The sequence below is a fragment of the Eriocheir sinensis genome, chromosome 42 (genome assembly GCF_024679095.1).
Source record: "Eriocheir sinensis breed Jianghai 21 chromosome 42, ASM2467909v1, whole genome shotgun sequence".
In the NCBI taxonomy this organism is placed as follows: Eukaryota; Metazoa; Arthropoda; class Malacostraca; order Decapoda; family Varunidae; genus Eriocheir; species Eriocheir sinensis.
In genome coordinates this window covers 3,544,787-3,563,142 of record NC_066550.1, presented here as the reverse complement: position 1 = coordinate 3,563,142, position 18,356 = coordinate 3,544,787, and the positions used below count along the sequence as shown (strand labels likewise).

Here is an 18,356-nt window from a genome sequence, read left to right as displayed (position 1 = left end):
AGGGCGGGCGCGGGCAACATCACCAGTAGGCCTCCTCTACCGGTGATGAGGGGGAAGCACTTGGTCCACGAGGTCAGCGAACATCGAGCCCTATCGAGGTAGGCAAGCCACCACGTTAGGTGGTGCCGGCGACCTAGTTTCAAGCCCCGTCACCACGAAAAGGTGACTCCCCTTCGACGCGGCAGGGTTTTGATACTTATAAGCATGCTCTGACACATGCCCCGATCCTAGTGTTTCCTAACCACACCTTTCCATTTACTATGAGTACAGATGGTTCTTCTTTTGGCATTGGTGCCGTTCTTATGCAGACTGAAGATAGACAACGTCCACATGTCATTGCTTGCGCTAGCCGTGTACTTACTGATCCTGAAACCAGTTGCTCAGTAACTCACCTTGAAGCCCTAACTGCTGTCTGGACCCTCAGACATTTCAAAGATAGTATTTTTAATTATTCTATTACAGTTTACACTGATCACACTGCAGTTACAACTCTTTTCAGTGGCAAAACCTCATTGGCTACCTGGCTAGGTGGTACCTCACCATCCAACAGTTCAAACCGATGATAAAGTATCTACCGGGTAAAGGCAACACAGTCCCTGGCGCATTGTCTCGACATATTACTGTATCTGCAGTTTATCAGATCCAGAACTTCTCCCTCGACGAGCTTCAGACGACCCAACGCCAAGCCTCATCTGGGCTGCAAAAACTGTTGGAGTTGATCTATTGCCCAAATGCAGTAAGGCGCATGATGTTCGTGCACACTCAATTATTGTTGCAGCTCTCAATGCACTGATGCTGGCAAATATGTTCAATGTCCATCTACCACAGCAATCTAGAAATCCAGACAACAGTAAGGCGGGAGAATCAGAGATTTCCGAAGCAGCTGCAAAATCGCTGGATCATGAGGTAAGAGATGTTAGCAGAGATGCGGACCTGGATGGAGCTTTTAAGATCAATGAAAAGCTGTCTGTCTGATGTTCTAGTGAGAATCAAAGAGCGCCTTCAGAACCACATCGAGTCCACCAGGAAGTTCTCTAGAACTTCAGCTCTCTGGGTTCAGTATATGGATAAGATAGACATTCTACAAAACTACATCGGTGCAAAACGCACTTGAAACTGGTCCTCACATCTGCAGGCCATCCAGGACATGCTACCGTATCTGGCAGCATCGAGACATAATGCACAAATTCAAGACAACATCCACAAGTACAACAACGTTTTGATGAAGGATTTCACATGATTAGGCGAAGCGATCTCCTATGGGCAGGTCTCTCACCTGATCTGATCATTAAGCAAATTTTGATGAGTAGTTTTAAAACAAGTGGTGGGCTCATACTGGGGCGAGGAATGACGGAGGAACAACGTCTGCTGTGGGTACTGTCGATGCCCGCCTGTACAGAATTAAATCAGGCAATGGAGGAACTCTCTGGGGTCAACTACAACACTGGAGAGAAGAACAAGGACATGACCAAAGAAAGGCAGCCCCGTGACTGGAAGGACTCACAGACAGTTCTCGGTTATCTACAGGACACAATCCGTTCGCCAGCGACCCTAATCTGCGAAACATTGCCACTAGGGAGCATGCCCTTTCCACTGTCAACGTTGATACAGCATGGTCTGCTGGCGCTGTGATTCTGAAGTCTATGGGTGGACTAACACCTGCTGCGTACGCCTTCAAGAAGAAAGATCAAGCTTTCATTCTCGGCATGAAGTTTTATGTAAGGATCGACGGAGATGAAATGTAAGTTGATTCATAGCTTCTTTTCCAGAGACTGGTCACAATGGCACAGAAACGTGATAAACTCGATCTAGCCCTCAAATACGAACTATGTAGCTATCATCCATCGCTATTTGATTCCTCTCTTTTGCTTCGAAAAGCAAACAAGTCAGCCTTCGCTGATGCCATCTGGGATCTTATTGAGCTTTACTGTATGTCTAAGCAGATAATGCAGCTGATGGCAGCCAGTATGTCTTAGATGATGGAGCAATTATTTAACGCATCCCATAGCCCCCAGGATCTACTTATAAAGACATATTCCATCAATATACAGAGGATGTAAGAAAGAAGTATGGGAAGGCTGTAGTGGTGTTTGGTGGATATGAAAGTAACAACACAAAGGACATGACACACCACAGACGGTCAAAAGGGAAAATTGGCGCCACTGTGACATTTACAGGCGACATGAATGTCACAGTGCAGAAGAAACAGTTCCTGCCTAACAAGCCGAACAAGCAGAAATTTGTTTCCATGCTAAGTAGAGAGCCGCAGAGAGCAAATTTTGAGACATACCATGCTTCAGGAGATGCGAACCTGCTGATCGTGCAGAAAGCTGTGCAGTGTGCTACCACCAACAATACTGTGTTAATAGGGGATGACAAAGACCTGTTACTCCTTCTCTGCTATCATGCTAGCCTGGGACCCATGACGTGTTCTTTTGTTCGAGTCAAGGAAGAGCACAAAGAAGCCTCGCATCTGGAACGTTAATTAAGGCCACAAAACAACTACTTGGCCCGGACATAAGTAAGCGCAATTGTTCTTGCATGCACTTCTTGGATGTGACACTACTTCTCGTCTCCATGGGATCGGGAAGGGAGCTTCCCTCAAGAAATTCAAAGAAGGTAACATGCTCTGAGAACAGTCCGAGGTGTTTTATGCACGTATACAGTTTCTACAGATGATGTGGCAGAAACAGGAGAGAAAGCAATGGTGATTCTGTATAATATAAAATCAACTGACACCTTGGACTTCCTCCAATATCTTCAATTTTGTGAGAAGGTGATATCTAGCAATTTACGTTCAGCCAAAGGTCTTACCACTAAAATCAATAGCAGCAAAATATCACCGCTTGCGTGTGTATTTGCAGGCACAAGAATGGAAGAGATCTATATAGATGGCCCTCATCCTGCAGAGTGGGGATGCCAGAAGTGTGACGAGGGGTTTGTGCCAATCCAGAGAACCCTACCCCTGCTCCTGAAAAGATTCTGCGGGTCATTAGGTGCAACTGCAAGGATGACAGCATCACCCTGAGATGGACACGCAAAAAGAACAATATTTACTGCACTCTGGCATGTGGAAACTGCAGGGGATTCAGCTGCACTTAATAGACACCCGATGACGAGAATGAGGATGACATTGTGTAATGTTGCAGTGCATTCACATAATGAAGAGGAGAATGCACTTCTTCGTCAAGAAGGCAACACCTACAATGGGTTGCGTTTGATACCTCTGACCTTGGTGGATCATACGCTGTTGCCAGACTGTTTAGCTGAACGCGCTTTGCTCTTTACATACCCAATTTAAATACCCCACCACGCCACGCCCCCCTTCGCCTGAGTATGAGAAGACAGTAGAAAAACGCTATATCTTCATAAAATTTAGTTCTTTTTTGCGATTGTTTTGCATGCCATTTGTAGTAGAATGTCAGTGCAGTACGCTACTTTCAGCCGTGCACGCTGCCAGAGGCAAGTGGAGGTGAGGTCACTGAGGTGAGAGGGATCGCCAGAGGCAGCCTGACTCCAGAGCAAGCGTACTCTAGCTCACTCCTCGGCTGATGAGCTGGGAAGAATACATGTGAAGGTTAGACGAACTTACTTCGTCGAGTCACATTTTGCTCTGATTGCAAACTGCTTCTTACCATCAAGGCGTTTGTCAGATGCTCTGACATCTGTGTCAACTTACTGTACAGTAAATGTAATTTAGTTCATAATGAGAAGTGCAAAAAATAAAGGAAAAGAACATGGAGAATCTTGAAGCTGTCCGTTTCCCTGGTATCGTCAGTCGGGAGAGCAGGCTTGACGCGCATGTTGGCATCGCGTGGAAAGAAGGAAATGGCACCCACTGTTTATCAGGAGCATGCCGATGTTGTACAGTGCCATGAATGACTTCTATACTGAACGGCACATGAATGTATTTGAGGCAATAGAGAAGTAATATGAACAAAATATACATCCCAGGGGTTCAGATGGCAGACGAGTTATGATGGCACTTGGTTGACCATAGGGCATATATCCCTCATTAGATATTTATACCAATATTCTGATACCTTTTGAAGTACTCTCAAGTTACACAACGCAAACAGTCAACGTACTCGTAACACACACATCCATAAATACCAAACATATCACACAAACACTGACGCATACAAGCACTCATACTTTCCACGCACCATACGTGACTGGAACAGCCTCCCTCATCAGATTTTAGACTGCGGTACAATAGACGAATTCAGAAAACAAATACACACTCACTAGTCACCACAACACACCAACACTAACAATTACACTTGATTCACTTCCCTCCCCTGCACGCTCGGCTCCCCCGTCCCCCCAGCAGCCAACACCAATATGCGTGTTATGCACCTGAAAGGTGCCCTGCGCATTACACATCAAGATCAAGATCAAGACCAGTAGAACGCCCCTTGCGGAACTCATACTGGTGATCAGATAGGTCAGAAGTGGATAGATTCTTATGAATCTCCCGGCTAAAGGATAGATTCAAAAACTTTAGAAAGACAGGAAAGTAAAGCTATAGGACGGTAGTTTCAGGGATTGAAACGGTCACCCTTCTTAAGCACAGGCTGAATGTAGGCGTACTTCCAGCAGGAAGGAAAAGTAGTGTAATGAAAGTAAACACTTGGTGACAGATTCAAAGCTTTATTCAACACATTACCAAACTACCACATCTGTAACAGAAAGACAGACAACAATAACTAACAACATTCATGCATACATGAACACAAGCACATAACATAACAATAAACAAAACAACATAAAGAAATACTAGCACATTAACAGTAAGAAATAGTGTAATAGCTAGGACCTACCACAACAGTGTAAACAGTGAGTGTAGTGTTACCAAAACGAAAACGGTAGTGGTAATCAGTGTTGCCAACAACTAATAATACTACATTCTCCCCTCCTAGAAAAATTCAACGTTAAACAAAACAAACGATTTAATCCCATCCGTAGCGATCAGGAGGCCTTGACACACGAGTGGATCTTCTTAGCTCAGTGGGCTCAATGGGCACATGAGAATCACGGCTATCATGAGTCTGCGAACTATCATGAGTTTGTGCGTCCTGCAATTCAGGTGCAACAAGAGTTTGTGTATCCTGCACTCCAGGTGTGTTTGGGGACTCCATCTCTCTTAACGATTCAACCTGGTGCACAGGAATCGTCGCACCCTTGGGACTTGGAGCTAAGTCACGAGTAGACACAGTTGATTCTCTTCCGTCTGGAAATTTGACATTTGCATACATTGGGTTTGCATTCGTGAGTTGAACCTGATCAGTTAACGGTTCATGCTTGCTAGACCTAACATGTCGTCGCAATAGTACGGGTCCAGGAGTCAAAAGCCATGATGGTAATGTATTTCCAAGACCAGAGCGTCGCCGAAACCTAAAGAAACGTTCATGAGGGGTCTCATTGGTTGCTGTACATAAGAGCGACCTAACTGAATGCAAAACCTCAGGAAGTACTATCTCTCAGTGTTGAGTCTTCAAGTCTCGAGTTTCAAGTATTAAACAAATAGATTTCCAAATAATACCGTTGTATCTCTCAACCTGGCCGTTCCCCATTGGATGATAAGATGTTGTTCTGCTTGTTGCAACCCCTTTCTGAGAAAGGTATGTTTTCAGTTCCTGGGACATGAAAGAAGGACCTTGATCTGAATGAATAAAACTAGGCATTCCACAAAGACTAAATATAGATTCAAGACATTTGATCACTGTTTTTGAATGCATGTTTGGACAGGGAAACACAAAGGGGAAACGTGAATACTCGTCAATAACCGTAAGAATGTACTTATTGTTCGTGGTAGAGGGCAGAGGCCCCTTGAAATCAATACTAAGACGTTCCATTGGCTGGGTGGCCTTTATGAGGACACCTTTTCCTGGACGATGGAATTGTGGCTTTTGTTGTGCACATATTTTACAAGAAGCACACACTCTTTTCACGTCATCTGTTGAAAAGGGGAGGTTTTTGGATCGCACAAAGTGCAAAAGGCGAGTGACCCCAGGATGGCAGAGGTTCTCATGGATGTCAGCGAGATTTGACATTACAGAAATAGAACAACAATGGGCACGAGTCAGGGTGTCCGGTGCAATATTCTGTTTCCCAGGGCGATACTGTATGGTATAGCTGTACGACGCCAGCTCCAACCTCCACTCTTGTATCTTGTTATTCTTTATTTTAGTTCTCTTCCTGCTGTCTAACATAAACATCACAGATCGCTGATCAGTAATCAGAGTAAAATGTCGTCTCGCTAAGAAATGGCTCCACTTGCGAACAGCTTCGATAATAGCTGTAGCCTCCTTTTCCACTGCTGGATAATGTAACTCACTACCCTGGAGCGTTCTCGACATGAAAGCTACCGGCCGGCCACCCTGGTTTAAGACTGCCGAGACAGCAACTTCCGAAGCATCACACTCCACAACAAAGGGAAGGCTCTCATCCACAGACCGTAGTGAAACATCCATAAGTTGTTTTTTTAAGGAGTTAAAAGCAGCTAGTGCTGGCTCACTCAGTGGAAAAGTTTTTGTGTTCACTAAGGGATGAATCATATCAGAAAAACCAGGGATCCATTTGGCATAATATGCAAACAACCCTTGAGCTCTTCGTAGAGACCCCATATTTGTGGGAGGCGGTAATTCTTGAAGAGGACGTAATCTGTCAGGGTCAGGCCTTATCACATTATTACCGACACAATACCCTAGAACATTGATAGTAGGAACAGACACAACCGATTTCGATTCATTGAGGGTAAGCTTCCGTTTCTGAACCACCTCCAAGAAGTTTTGAACGTTTTCATCATGTTCAGCCTGAGTTGATCCACCTACAGTAATGTTATCTAGATATGGAAAAGTATCTTTGAGGTTCTCATCTTCAACTAGTTTGTCCATAGCTCTTTGGAATGCAGCTACACCATTCGTGACACCAAATGGAATCCTACAAAACTGAAACAATCTCCCTGCACCCTCAAAAGCAGTGTACTTTCTCTCACTGTCTTTAATGCTGATTTGGTGATATGCACTCTTCAAGTCAAATGTGGAGAACACCTTATATTTTGCAAGGTCCTGCACCATATCCTCTATCTTTGGGAGGGGGTATGCATCTAGTTCTGTGTATTGGTTAATGGTCTGGGAATAATCAATGCAAAGTCTCTTTTTGTGCCTGGCAAGTGGGTCTTTGACTACTACAACCTGTGCTCTCCAAGGGGATATACTTGGCTCAATGATACCTTCAGATAGTAAATGTGATATCTGGTCTTTTACAAACAGCTGATCATCTTGGCTATAGCGTCTTGATTTGACTGCAACGGGTTTACACTGTCGAGGCAAGTTCAGAAACAATGACGGTTCATCGATATCAGCTGTTGCTAATACACAGACAGGTTTGGCACCAGATATCTTTAAACCTGGTTTATTCCCTCCATATTGAAAAGTTACGCTCCGGTGTTGCTTTTGAAAGTCATAACCTAAGATAACATCACAACATAAATCATTCAGGACCCCTAGCTGGATACAAGGATATCTTTGAGCAAGATGCACTAAGTCTGCTGTAACAAACCCAGGGGAACTAGCATTTAAAGATTTTGAAGCCATTGAGACTGCTGCACCTACAGGAACTATTGTCAAATTTAGTTTCTGTGCTACTTCCTCACGTATAAAACTATCTGAGCTACAAGAATCAATTAGTGCCTTCAATGAGTGGCCATTTACAGTGATGTTTGTTGCTGCATGTGAAAGATTCTTCGGATAAGTGGCAGCTATTGTAAGCAAAGTGGGGTTATACAATGCAGCAGTAGTACTACCTGAAGCCTTTGATTTACAGACTTTAGCAAAATGACCTGTTTTACCACATTTGTTACATGTAACAGTGCGTGCAGGACAACTCACTCTACCTGTTCTGTGGAGTGCATTACCACAAAAATAGCATTTCCTCTTAGATAGGTAAGCAGCAGCAACAGCTGAATCTCCAGGTGAACTTCTTTCTGCTTCCTCTTTTGTTGGCTGCTGCTGCTGGTCACCACTGGGCTGTGCCTGCTGCTCCGGAACTAAAGCAGCAGTATGAGGAATTGGTGCAGATGTATACGCGTCGGCACTACGCTGGGCAAGATCCAATGTACGGGCTTGACTGTATGCAGCCTCCAGGTTCAGTGACTTATTTTCTAAAAGGCGCTGACGAATAAACGCTCCAGGGTAGTGAGTTACATTATCCAGCAGTGGAAAAGGAGGCTACAGCTATTATCGAAGCTGTTCGCAAGTGGAGCCATTTCTTAGCGAGACGACATTTTACTCTGATTACTGATCAGCGATCTGTGATGTTTATGTTAGACAGCAGGAAGAGAACTAAAATAAAGAATAACAAGATACAAGAGTGGAGGTTGGAGCTGGCGTCGTACTGAGCGGGGCCACGGTGAGGTAGGTACTAGCTCCTGCCGATATTGCTCAGCTGTGACTGCCTGGAAGTTGCAATCCTTGCTTAGCTTATGTAGCTCCCTCAGAAATTCGTCAAGGGATTCCCCTGACTGCTGTCGTCGTGTCGCCAAAACATGCCTGGCAAAAACTTCATTCGGCAACTTGACATAAGCACTCTCCAGTTTGGTGATTGCACTCTCAAAAGTTCCACAGTCCTCAATGAGTTCATACACACTTGGGGACACACAATTCACTAACACCCTAAACTTGTTTGGTGCAGCATCTCCACTTTCTTCTATGAAGTTAGTGAATGTTTTATACCATTGCTTCCACTCTTTGGCTGCAGTGGGTGAGCTGGGATCTGTGTCCAGTCTGGACGGCTTCAGCAGCTTGGCCATAATGGGTAATGTGTTGAATAAATTGTAATGAAAGTAAACACTTGGTGACAGATTCCAAGCTTTATTCAACACATTACCAAACTACCACATCTGTAACAGAAAGACAGACAACAATAACTAACAACATTCATGCATACATGAACACAAGCACATAACATAACAATAAACAAAACAACATAAAGAAATACTAGCACATTAACAGTAAGAAATAGTGTAATAGCTAGGACCTACCACAACAGTGTAAACAGTGAGTGTAGTGTTACCAAAACGAAAACGGTAGTGGTAATCAGTGTTGCCAACAACTAATAATACTACAAGTAGATGTTGACAGGCAGAGGCAAAAGAGTTTGACCCATCAGGGTGTCAGCACAAAAGCACAGTTTTTAAGGACAGTAAGAGGCACTCCATCTGGACCATAAGCCTTCTGAGGGTTGAGGCCAGAGAGAACATAGAAAATATAATTCTTAAGAATCATAATAACAGGCATAAAGGAGTCAGAAGGGGGGATGAGTTGGAGGAATAAGCCCAGAATCGTCCAGAGTGGAGATTTTACAGAAAGTCTCGGCGAAGAGTTCAGCCTTACAGATGTGACGGCGGTACTGCCGTCAGGACTAACGAGAGGAAAGAAAGGTGAAGAAGTGAAATTGGAGGATATATTTTTGGCTAGGTGCCAGAAGTCTCTGGAAGAATTAGAAAAAGCTAGAAAAAGCGAGGTTGTGGTATATTCTATTGATGTTGTTATTGGTAAGTCAGAGAACAGATTTAGCACGATTCCGGGTAGAAATGTGAAGATCATGATTATCAGGAGTGCGAAGGCTCAGGTACCTTTTGTGAGCTGCCTTTCTATCGTTGATAGCACGAGAACAAGCGTGATTAAACCAAGGCTTTATAGCAAGAGGTGTAGAGAAAGAACGTGGAATGTGTGCCTCCATTCCAGAAACAATCACCTCAGTGATGCGCTGGGCACACACAGAGGGGTCTTTCTCCTGGAAGAAGTAATCATTCCACCAGAAATCGGAAAAGTACATCCTCAGGTCGTCCCACCGAGCTGAAGCAAAATGCCAGAAGCACAGCCTCTTCCGTGGGTCCAGAGGCTGTACAGGAGCGATAGGACTGAATACTGAAATAAGGACCAACGGAGAAAACAGTTTGACAGAGTAAGCAGAAGGGTTAGAGGTTAGGAAGAGATCTAGTATGTTGGGCGTGTCTCCAAGACGATCGGGAATACATGTAGAGTGCTGATCCAACTAGATCATTGAGGAGAGCAAAGTTGTTGGCTTGTTTACCAGGCTGGTCAGTGAAAGAGGATGAAAGCCAAAGCTGGTGGTGAACATTGAAATCTCCTAAGATGGAGATTTCTGCAAAGGGAGAGTGAGTCAAGATGTGTTCCACTTTAGAGTTCAAATAATAAAAGAATTTTACATAGTTGGTAGAATTCGGTGAGATAAACAGCATAAATGTATTTAGTAATAGTGACAATTAAGTCTTAGCCAGATGGTGGAAAACTCAGAAGGGTGAAGTTCGTGGGCACGAGATCAAGTGATGTTCCGTACGCATACGCAACATCCAGCGTTGGATTAAAAGTTAGTATAGGGATAGTAGAAGTACAGAATAGAGATTACTGTCAGTAGCCTCAATAACCTGTGTTTCGGTGAGGAAGAGAAGGTGAGGTTTAGAGGAGGAGAGATTGTGTTCCACGGGAGGGAAATTAGAACGAAGACCGCGAATGTTGCAGGTGTTAATAAAGAAAAAGTTCGGAGAGCTATCAAGTCACCTCTCAGGTCGAGATCCAAAAGGGGAGTCCGCTCTGGGGGCATGGTCCCCCCCCCCTACCCCCCCGACGGGGAGTCCGAGGCCGTGCATTTTTGTTCGTTATTATGATATTTGATCATTTTGAGGAAGTGGTGTGTGTGTGTGGTGTGGTGTGGAAAGTAGGAGAATTTGTCTTTAGAAAGCATGCTGAACTACTCTCTGGTGTTGGTGAGGTAACAGGGAAACGGAAAGTGAGGACATGGGAAGGTTCTTTGGTGGGCTTGCAGCACCCTCTTTACTTCCCGTATATACCTCACTGGGAGTGGTTTACGCCCGTTTCGGTAGGTGTCTTCCTACCTACTCCACATATTTATTGTTTTTAAGTGCCATGTAAGTTCACCTTAACTTTATAAAACTGTGTTGTGCCTCCCGCAGCGGCAGCGTAGACAAGCACGGAATGCCGGTGTGGGCGGTGGAGTGGCGCGACTCTCAGCTCATGAGCAGCACCGCCACTAAGAAGACCCTCTCGCCCGCAGGGGAAGGCCCGCCTTCTTTCAGGCGTCTTGTACTCGACCTGCAGGTGTGTGCGTGCGTGCGTGTGTGTGTGTGTGTGTGTGTGTGTGTGGATATTTTTGTGTGTATCTGTACATATTTTTGTTATATTCATCTAGCTACACAGTCACCTCTTTTTCTTTACGAAAAATAGGAGGCTCACAGCAAAATAAAGGTGAGAAAACCGACGACACTCCCAGAGCAGAAGTATAGTAAAAGATGCCAAAAAAAGCTGAAGTCATAGAGGGGAGAAAACTCAGATAGAGGATGACTTCCAGAGTGTAATGAAGAGGACGAAAGAGCACTAAGAGTCACCTAAAAAATTGAAGAAAAAATATATGGATACGGTTGAGTAAAAATAATTGTGTAGCTAGACAGGCGGTGGCTGAGTTGTTGGCGTGCGGGCACGGCGTCCATGAGAACGGAGGTTCGCGTCCCGCCCGTTTAAAACGCAAGGCCCATAGGGGAGTATGGGCAACTCCCAAAGCTCCGCCGCTGGCTCCGCCCCCAAGCGCTCTCTCTCTCTCTCTCTCTCTCTCTCTCTCTCTCTCTCTCTCTCTCTCTCTCTCTAAGGCCTAAAGATATATGCCACACCTAGGAGGAGCATTCCCTTCACCTTGGATGCAGTTCTTGGTTACGGGAATCCCAAGGTGACCGATCTATTGATGCTAATCTGAAGAGACCCGCTTGATCGACGAGATGTGACGACACTATTATTTTAGGGGGTTCCTAATTTCTATACGTATCACTATATATAAAATATATACATATTATTGTGGTAATCCTACATATATCATAATCATATATATCATATCAAATGTAATTTTACTGTTGTGGTCCACGTGCAGGTGATACATATAAAATTGAAATATGTTATCTCATTTTTATATGCGATGTTGGTCGATTGCTGGTGATACATATAAATTTGAAATATGTTATCCTATTTTTATATGCGATGTTGGTCTATTGCTGGTCCACACAGCACCCGTGTGTGTCCGTGTGTGTGAATGTGGTATTCCTGTGTCCCCGCTCACCCCTACTTAGATTTGGATAGGTCACCTTAGATTTTGTTGTTGTTGTTAAAAAGCTGTGTGAATGAGTTGAATGAATGACCACATGAATGATACTGATAAAAAAAAATAAACGAACAAACTGAAAACAAAATTATGGCCTGATAGCCAAAAAAAAAAAGGGGGGGGGGATCGTGTGTGTGTGTGTGTGTGTGTGTGTGTGTGTGTGTGTGTGTGTGTGTGTGAGAAAGTGTAGCTATGCCCTGTTCACACTGTGCCGACTCTGGGCCACGACAGCCCAGCGACTACTGCATTTGACAAGTCGGCTCCCACGCTCCAAGAATTTTTTGGCGTCTTGGTGTCGGCTACCATGATTGCCGACTGTCTGGGACATTCGGCCAACTAGTTGGCAGAATGTCTGCGGCATGCTGCCAACTAGTCTCAAGACGAGTCTTAACGGTCAATTTTTGAAATGGCGCCATGTCTATGACAACCACGAATCTGCCGACCGATTGGCCGACAGTCTTGACGGTCTTGATTTACATAGATTTACATAGAAAATCAGACCACACAGACCCCATGGTCCAGACTTTGTGGTCTGTCCTTAAACCTAAGTGATTTTACATTAATCAGAAGACTCCAAAACGTTGCACTTCTACTCTAGTTGATATTAAGTTGAAGGAAGTGACGGTCGAGCTTATTTTTGAAGGAGTCAATCGTGTTACACTGGACCACTGATGGTGGAAGCTTATTCCATTCTCGCACTACAACGTTGGTGAAGAAAAATTTTGTGCAGTCTGAATTTACTTGTCTACATCTGAGTTTTACGCCATTGTTCCTCGTGCGCAGACTGTCATCGATCATAAACAATGTTGATCTGTCTACATTCGTGAAACCATTAAGTATTTTAAAACATTCGATCAGTTTTCCTCGGAGGCGACGTTTCTCAAGAGAGAACATGTTAAGGGTAGAAAGCCTTTCTTCGTAGGATTTGTTGCGCAAGGAAGGGATCATTTTCGTTGCCCGACGCTGAACACCTTCTAATTTAGCAATATCCTTTGCATGGTGGGGGGATCAAAACTGTACCGCATATTCCAAGTGGGGTCTGACAAAACTGTTGTAGAGCGGGAGTATTACATCTTTATTCTTGAATACAAACTTTCTTTTAATGAAGCCCAACATTCTGTTCGCTTTATTTGCTGCATCGATGCATTGCTGTGAGAATTTGAGGTTTGACGCGATTTTGACCCCCAAGTCTTTGACGCATTGAACGCTTTTGAGTTCAACGCCGCGCATTTCGTATTCGAACTTCTTATTCCTCGTTCCAACTTGAAGGACCTGGCACTTGTCTACGTTAAAGGGCATCTCCCATTTATCCGACCAAGCTGAAATTTTGTGTAAATCCTCTTGGAGGCTTTGCCTGTCTTCGTCAGTGAGAACCGAGTTACCAATCTTTGTGTCGTCTGCAAATTTACTAATGCGGTTATTGAGTCCAACATCCACGTCGTTGATGTAAATAATGAAGAGCACTGGGCCAAGGACCGAGCCCTGAGGGACGCCACTAGTGACAGGCGCCCACTCTGAGTTAAATCCGTCAATCACTACTCTTTGTTGTCTGTTGCTCAACCAATTCGCGATCCATTGGTTTACTTGACCGTCAATACCTATTTGCTTTAATTTGTAAAGTAATTTATGATGCGGGACTTTATCAAACGCTTTCTGGAAATCAAGATAGACTACGTCCAGTGATTTGGTTACGTCATAAACAGTGAAGAGGTCGTTATAAAAGGTTAATAGGTTTGATAGGCAGGATCTTTTGTTTCGGAAGCCATGTTGTGAGTCCCCAATCAATGAGTGGCTTTCAAGGTAACTCACAATTTTGTCTCTTATTATGCCCTCAAGTAGCTTACCTACAACCGAAGTTAGACTAATGGGCCTGTAATTACCTGGTACTTTTTTGTCTCCTTTCTTGAAAATCGGTGTCACGTTAGCCTTTTTCCACTCTGAAGGGACGATGCCTTGTCGCAAGGACATATTGAATACGGTTGTGAGGGAGGAGAGTATTTCGCTCTTCGTTTCTTTCAGCAGAGTTGGATATACTTTGTCAGGTCCAGGACTTTTATTTGTTTTAAGTGAATGGAGAGCTTTAAGGACATCATCGGTTGTTATTTCAAAATTAGGCAATGCATGCTCGAGATTTACAATAGTACTGGTGTTGGTGGTAGCGAGAGGAAGACTTAGTATTAAACACCGAAGAAAAGTAATTGTTTAAGAGGTTTGCAATGTGTTGGCTGTCAGTCACTAGTGCACCGTCGCTGTTTCTTAAAGGTCCAATACCACTTTTGATCGCCTTTCTGTTGTTTATGTAACTGAAGAAAGATTTCGGGTTATTTTTAAAGTTGGCTGCAATATTTTCTTCATATCTACGCTTTGCCTGACCTACTAGTCTTTTTACTCGTCGCCTGGCATCATTATAAAGTCTAATGTTCTCGGGCGTGCTTTGTTCTTTCTTTAACCTGTAAAACAATTTTCTCTCATTGACTGATTGTTTAATTTCGCTATTAAACCACGGTGGGCTTTTATTAGTGTTAATTCGCTTCTCGCACAAGGGAACGAATGTGTTCTGCTGAGTCAGTAAGTGATTTTTAAGGCTTAGCCAGGCTTCCTCTACGTTGCCGTCATCTGATAGTTGTATTTCTGTTAGTTTTTGTCGGATTTCTACGAAGTTAGCTCTTTTGAAATTGGGCACCTTTACTTTATTTTCAGTCACAGATGATTGAGCTTTAATGTCGACGCGCACTAATTTATGATCGCAAGAACCGAGGTGTTCTCCTACCGTGACACTACTGACAAGGTTATCTTGGGTCGTTATAACAAGGTCGAGTATATTATTTTGTCGAGTTGGCTCAGAAACCATTTGGCTTAGATAATTTTCTTCTAGAAATTCGATCATTCTATGTGACGCGCCTTCTGTACCTGACAGTGTCGCCCAGTCGATATGGGGGAGGTTAAAATCTCCTAATATCAGTGAGTCGCTGTTATTAAGTGACTGCCTTATGACGCTGTACATTTCAAGGTCGTCATCGAGTGATTGCCCGGGAGGTCTGTAGGTGACAGATATATTTAAATTGACTTTTGCAATGTTTACTCGCACGCACAAATGTTCAACGTTACTGTTTCCCGGTGTTTTGTCAGTGGGTTGCAAATAGCTTTTGACATAAAGGGCGACGCCACCGCCTCTACGGTTTACACGATCTTTGTTGAAGAGTCTGTAGCCATCTATGTTGTATTCGGAACTTAAATCAATATTTGTGGTGTCGATAAATGTTTCGGTTATAGCAATTATGTCAAAATTTTCTGTTAAAGCAAGACATCTCAGTTCATCAAATTTGTTTCTTAGGCTACGCGCATTGAAACTAAGGATTTTTAAGTTATCTAGAGGCTTGGTAATAGAGGTGGTGGTACTTGCGGGATCACGGTTACGGGTTTGTTGCGATGCACGGCGTCTATTTACACGGGCGGGGTGGAGGACGTGGCCGTGACTCGTTTTTGCTCGGATGACACGCACTGCTTCGTTGAGGAGCCTTCCGAGTCTGGCTGCCCCGATGGGAGAAAGGTGCAATCCGTCCCTGTGGAAGAGCTCATTTTGTCCATAGAAATTGTCCCATGCGTTTAGGAACTCCACGTCAAGCTCCCTACAAAGAGTCTGTAAGCGGTTGTTTAGGCTGAAGGCCTTACTGAAAAAGTCGCTCTCCGCCCAAGTCCGTGGTAGAACTCCTGAAATCAAAATGTTAGGGGATTTAGTCTTATACTGCTGGATGAGCCTACGGTACTTCTCCAGAAGTTCCTCAGACCGGGTCGTGGTGACGTCGTTCGTACCTGTGTGAATAACAAACAGTGAATCATTAGTAGCCTGGGGGGAGATCTCCTCAAGAGCAGCAGTTATGTCGTCGATCCCAGCACCAGGATAGCAATAGTTCCGTCTTCGACGAGGAACTCTGCCGCAGAACTCAACGACCTGCTGGCGAATCATGGAGTCACCCACCAGGAAGGTGCTCTCCTGCTCGTCCTCCTCCTCCAGAATGGTAAACCTGTTGAAGCAATGAACAGGATAAATCGCTTGTCTGGCTGGTTTGGCTCCTCCATTCACGACGGTGAAGCCATCATGGTCGGTGCCACTAGCATCCTCCCGTTGCGTGGTGTTGTCCGCTGGTGTCGATGGTACCGCTGAGTGCAAGGGGGCGGTTGGAGAAGGGTTTGGCACCACAGCAACGTTAGCCTGAATGAATTCCTGCAAGGGGGCAACAGTGCGAGAAAGCTCTATTATTTTATTCTGACCTGCTTCCATCTTCTCTTCTTGCTCCTGCAGTCTGGTCTCGAGATGCTGCCTGGTGAGAGAAAGCTCTATTATTTTATTCTGGCCTTCTTCCATCTTCTCTTCCTGCTCCTGCAGTCTTGTCTCGAGATGCTGCCTGGAGAGACACAGTCGACAGACAGCAGAACGCCCTGTAAAAAAGTGAGCTGAGAAGCTACCGTTACAAGTACTGCACTTCTTAGGTGCCATCTTAGCTGAAATGAAAGAGATAAAAACACAAAGTGAAGGGGATTAGGAAAGGGGGTGAGGTGTGTGTGAGGTAGTTTAGTAATGGAGGAAAAGTGAGAGAGAGGAGGAGTAGGATGGGATGTGAGGTGAGTAAAGAGGGGGAAAGAGAGGTGTGTGAGATCAAGGAGGGTTAGGAAATAGGTGAAGTGGGAGAGAGGAGGAGTAGGAAGGGATGTGAGGTGAGTAAAGAGGGGGAAAGAGAGGCGTGAGTGAGGTGTGTGAGATCAAGGAGGGTTAGGAAATAGGTGAGTTGGGAGAGAGGAGGAGTAGGAAGAGATGTGAGGTGAGTAAAGAGGGGGAAAGAGAGGCGGTGAGTGAGGTGTGTGAGATCAAGGAGGGTTAGGAAATAGGTGAGGTGGGAGAGAGGAGGAGTAGGAAGGGATGTGAGGTGAGTAAAGAGGGGGAAAGGGAGGCGGTGAGTGAGGTGTGTGAGATCAAGGAGGATTAGGAAATAGGTGAGATGAGTGAGAGGAAGTTTGGGAAAGGAGGTAAGTGGGAGAGAGGAGTAGGAAGTGATGTGAGGTGAGTGAGGTGTGTGAGAACAAGAAAGGTTAAGAAAGAGGCGAGGTAAGGTGGGTGAAGGGATGGGTAAATAGGATGTGAGGTAAGGTGAGTGAGGGGGGGAGGGCTTAGAAATATGTGGAGGTGAGGGAGGAGTAGGAAGGGCTAATCCTCTAGGGGATGAGGAGGAGCCGAAAGGAGGGGAGGTGAGGTGAGCGCGGGTGGGGGGCTTAAGTGAGGTGAGGGAAAGGGGGGTAGGAAGTGTTAATCCTCTAGGGGATTTAAAGAGGGTGTAGTGAGGAGGAGCAGATTGAATCCTCAGGGAATTCAAAGGGTGGGTTGTCGACACACCCATATCACGCGTGAGACACTCGGGAAAACAAAGTCCCCCCTCGGGACACACGAAACACTCAGAAACCCAAGCACAAGCACGACTAAACACCCTCAAGTCACTCATAAAACACCGGAAATACAACAGCACACTCAAAACACTCTGAAACCCACGCAGAGCACTATAAACAGCCAAATCACACGCAAAAGCACTGGAAACACAACACACTCGAAACGCAGAACACTCGAAAAACAGCCAAATCACACGCAAAAACACCGGAAACAAAACAGCACACTCAAAACACTCTGAAACCCACGCAGTACACTTAGAAGCAGCCAAATCACACGCAAAAACACCGGAAACACAACACACTTGAATCACTCTGAAACCCACGCAGAACACCCGGAAACAGCCAGATCACACGCAAAAACACCGGAAACACAAATCACAGAGGCAACCACAGGCAGAAATCACAAGCGAACACACACCAAACACGTGTCGGGAAATCACAGGCAACACACAAGGTCCACAAGCGAGAACACACAAACGCACGTGAAAGCAAACGCAATCCCAAGAGCACGACGAAAACACAGGGCAAGCGATGTTGTGGAGCGCAGCGGGGTGAGGTCACGACCTTCTCTCAGCAGAGGTCGGGTGTGAATGTCTTCCAGATTGTCTGTCAACTGGTTGGCCGACAGTTGCCAAGGAGTTGGCCGACGGTCTTCCTGACCGTCTTCGCGACTGTCTTGGCGACTGTCTTGGCGGCAGCCTTGCCGTTCCTTAAAATACGGA

At 45.0% G+C, this 18,356-nt stretch overlaps 1 protein-coding gene across 4 annotated transcripts in view; it reads left to right on the top strand.

Moving 5' to 3' along the window:
* LOC127009832 (dynein axonemal intermediate chain 4-like) overlaps window positions 1–18,356 on the top strand; it is a 245,308-nt gene that overhangs the window by 108,915 nt on the left and 118,037 nt on the right. For all 4 annotated transcript variants that reach the window (XM_050883195.1, XM_050883194.1, XM_050883193.1 and 1 more), the window contains exon 10: window positions 11,003–11,147. In XM_050883195.1, coding sequence (XP_050739152.1) covers window positions 11,003–11,147 — 145 coding nt within the window. The remainder of the gene's footprint in view (window positions 1–11,002; window positions 11,148–18,356) is intronic.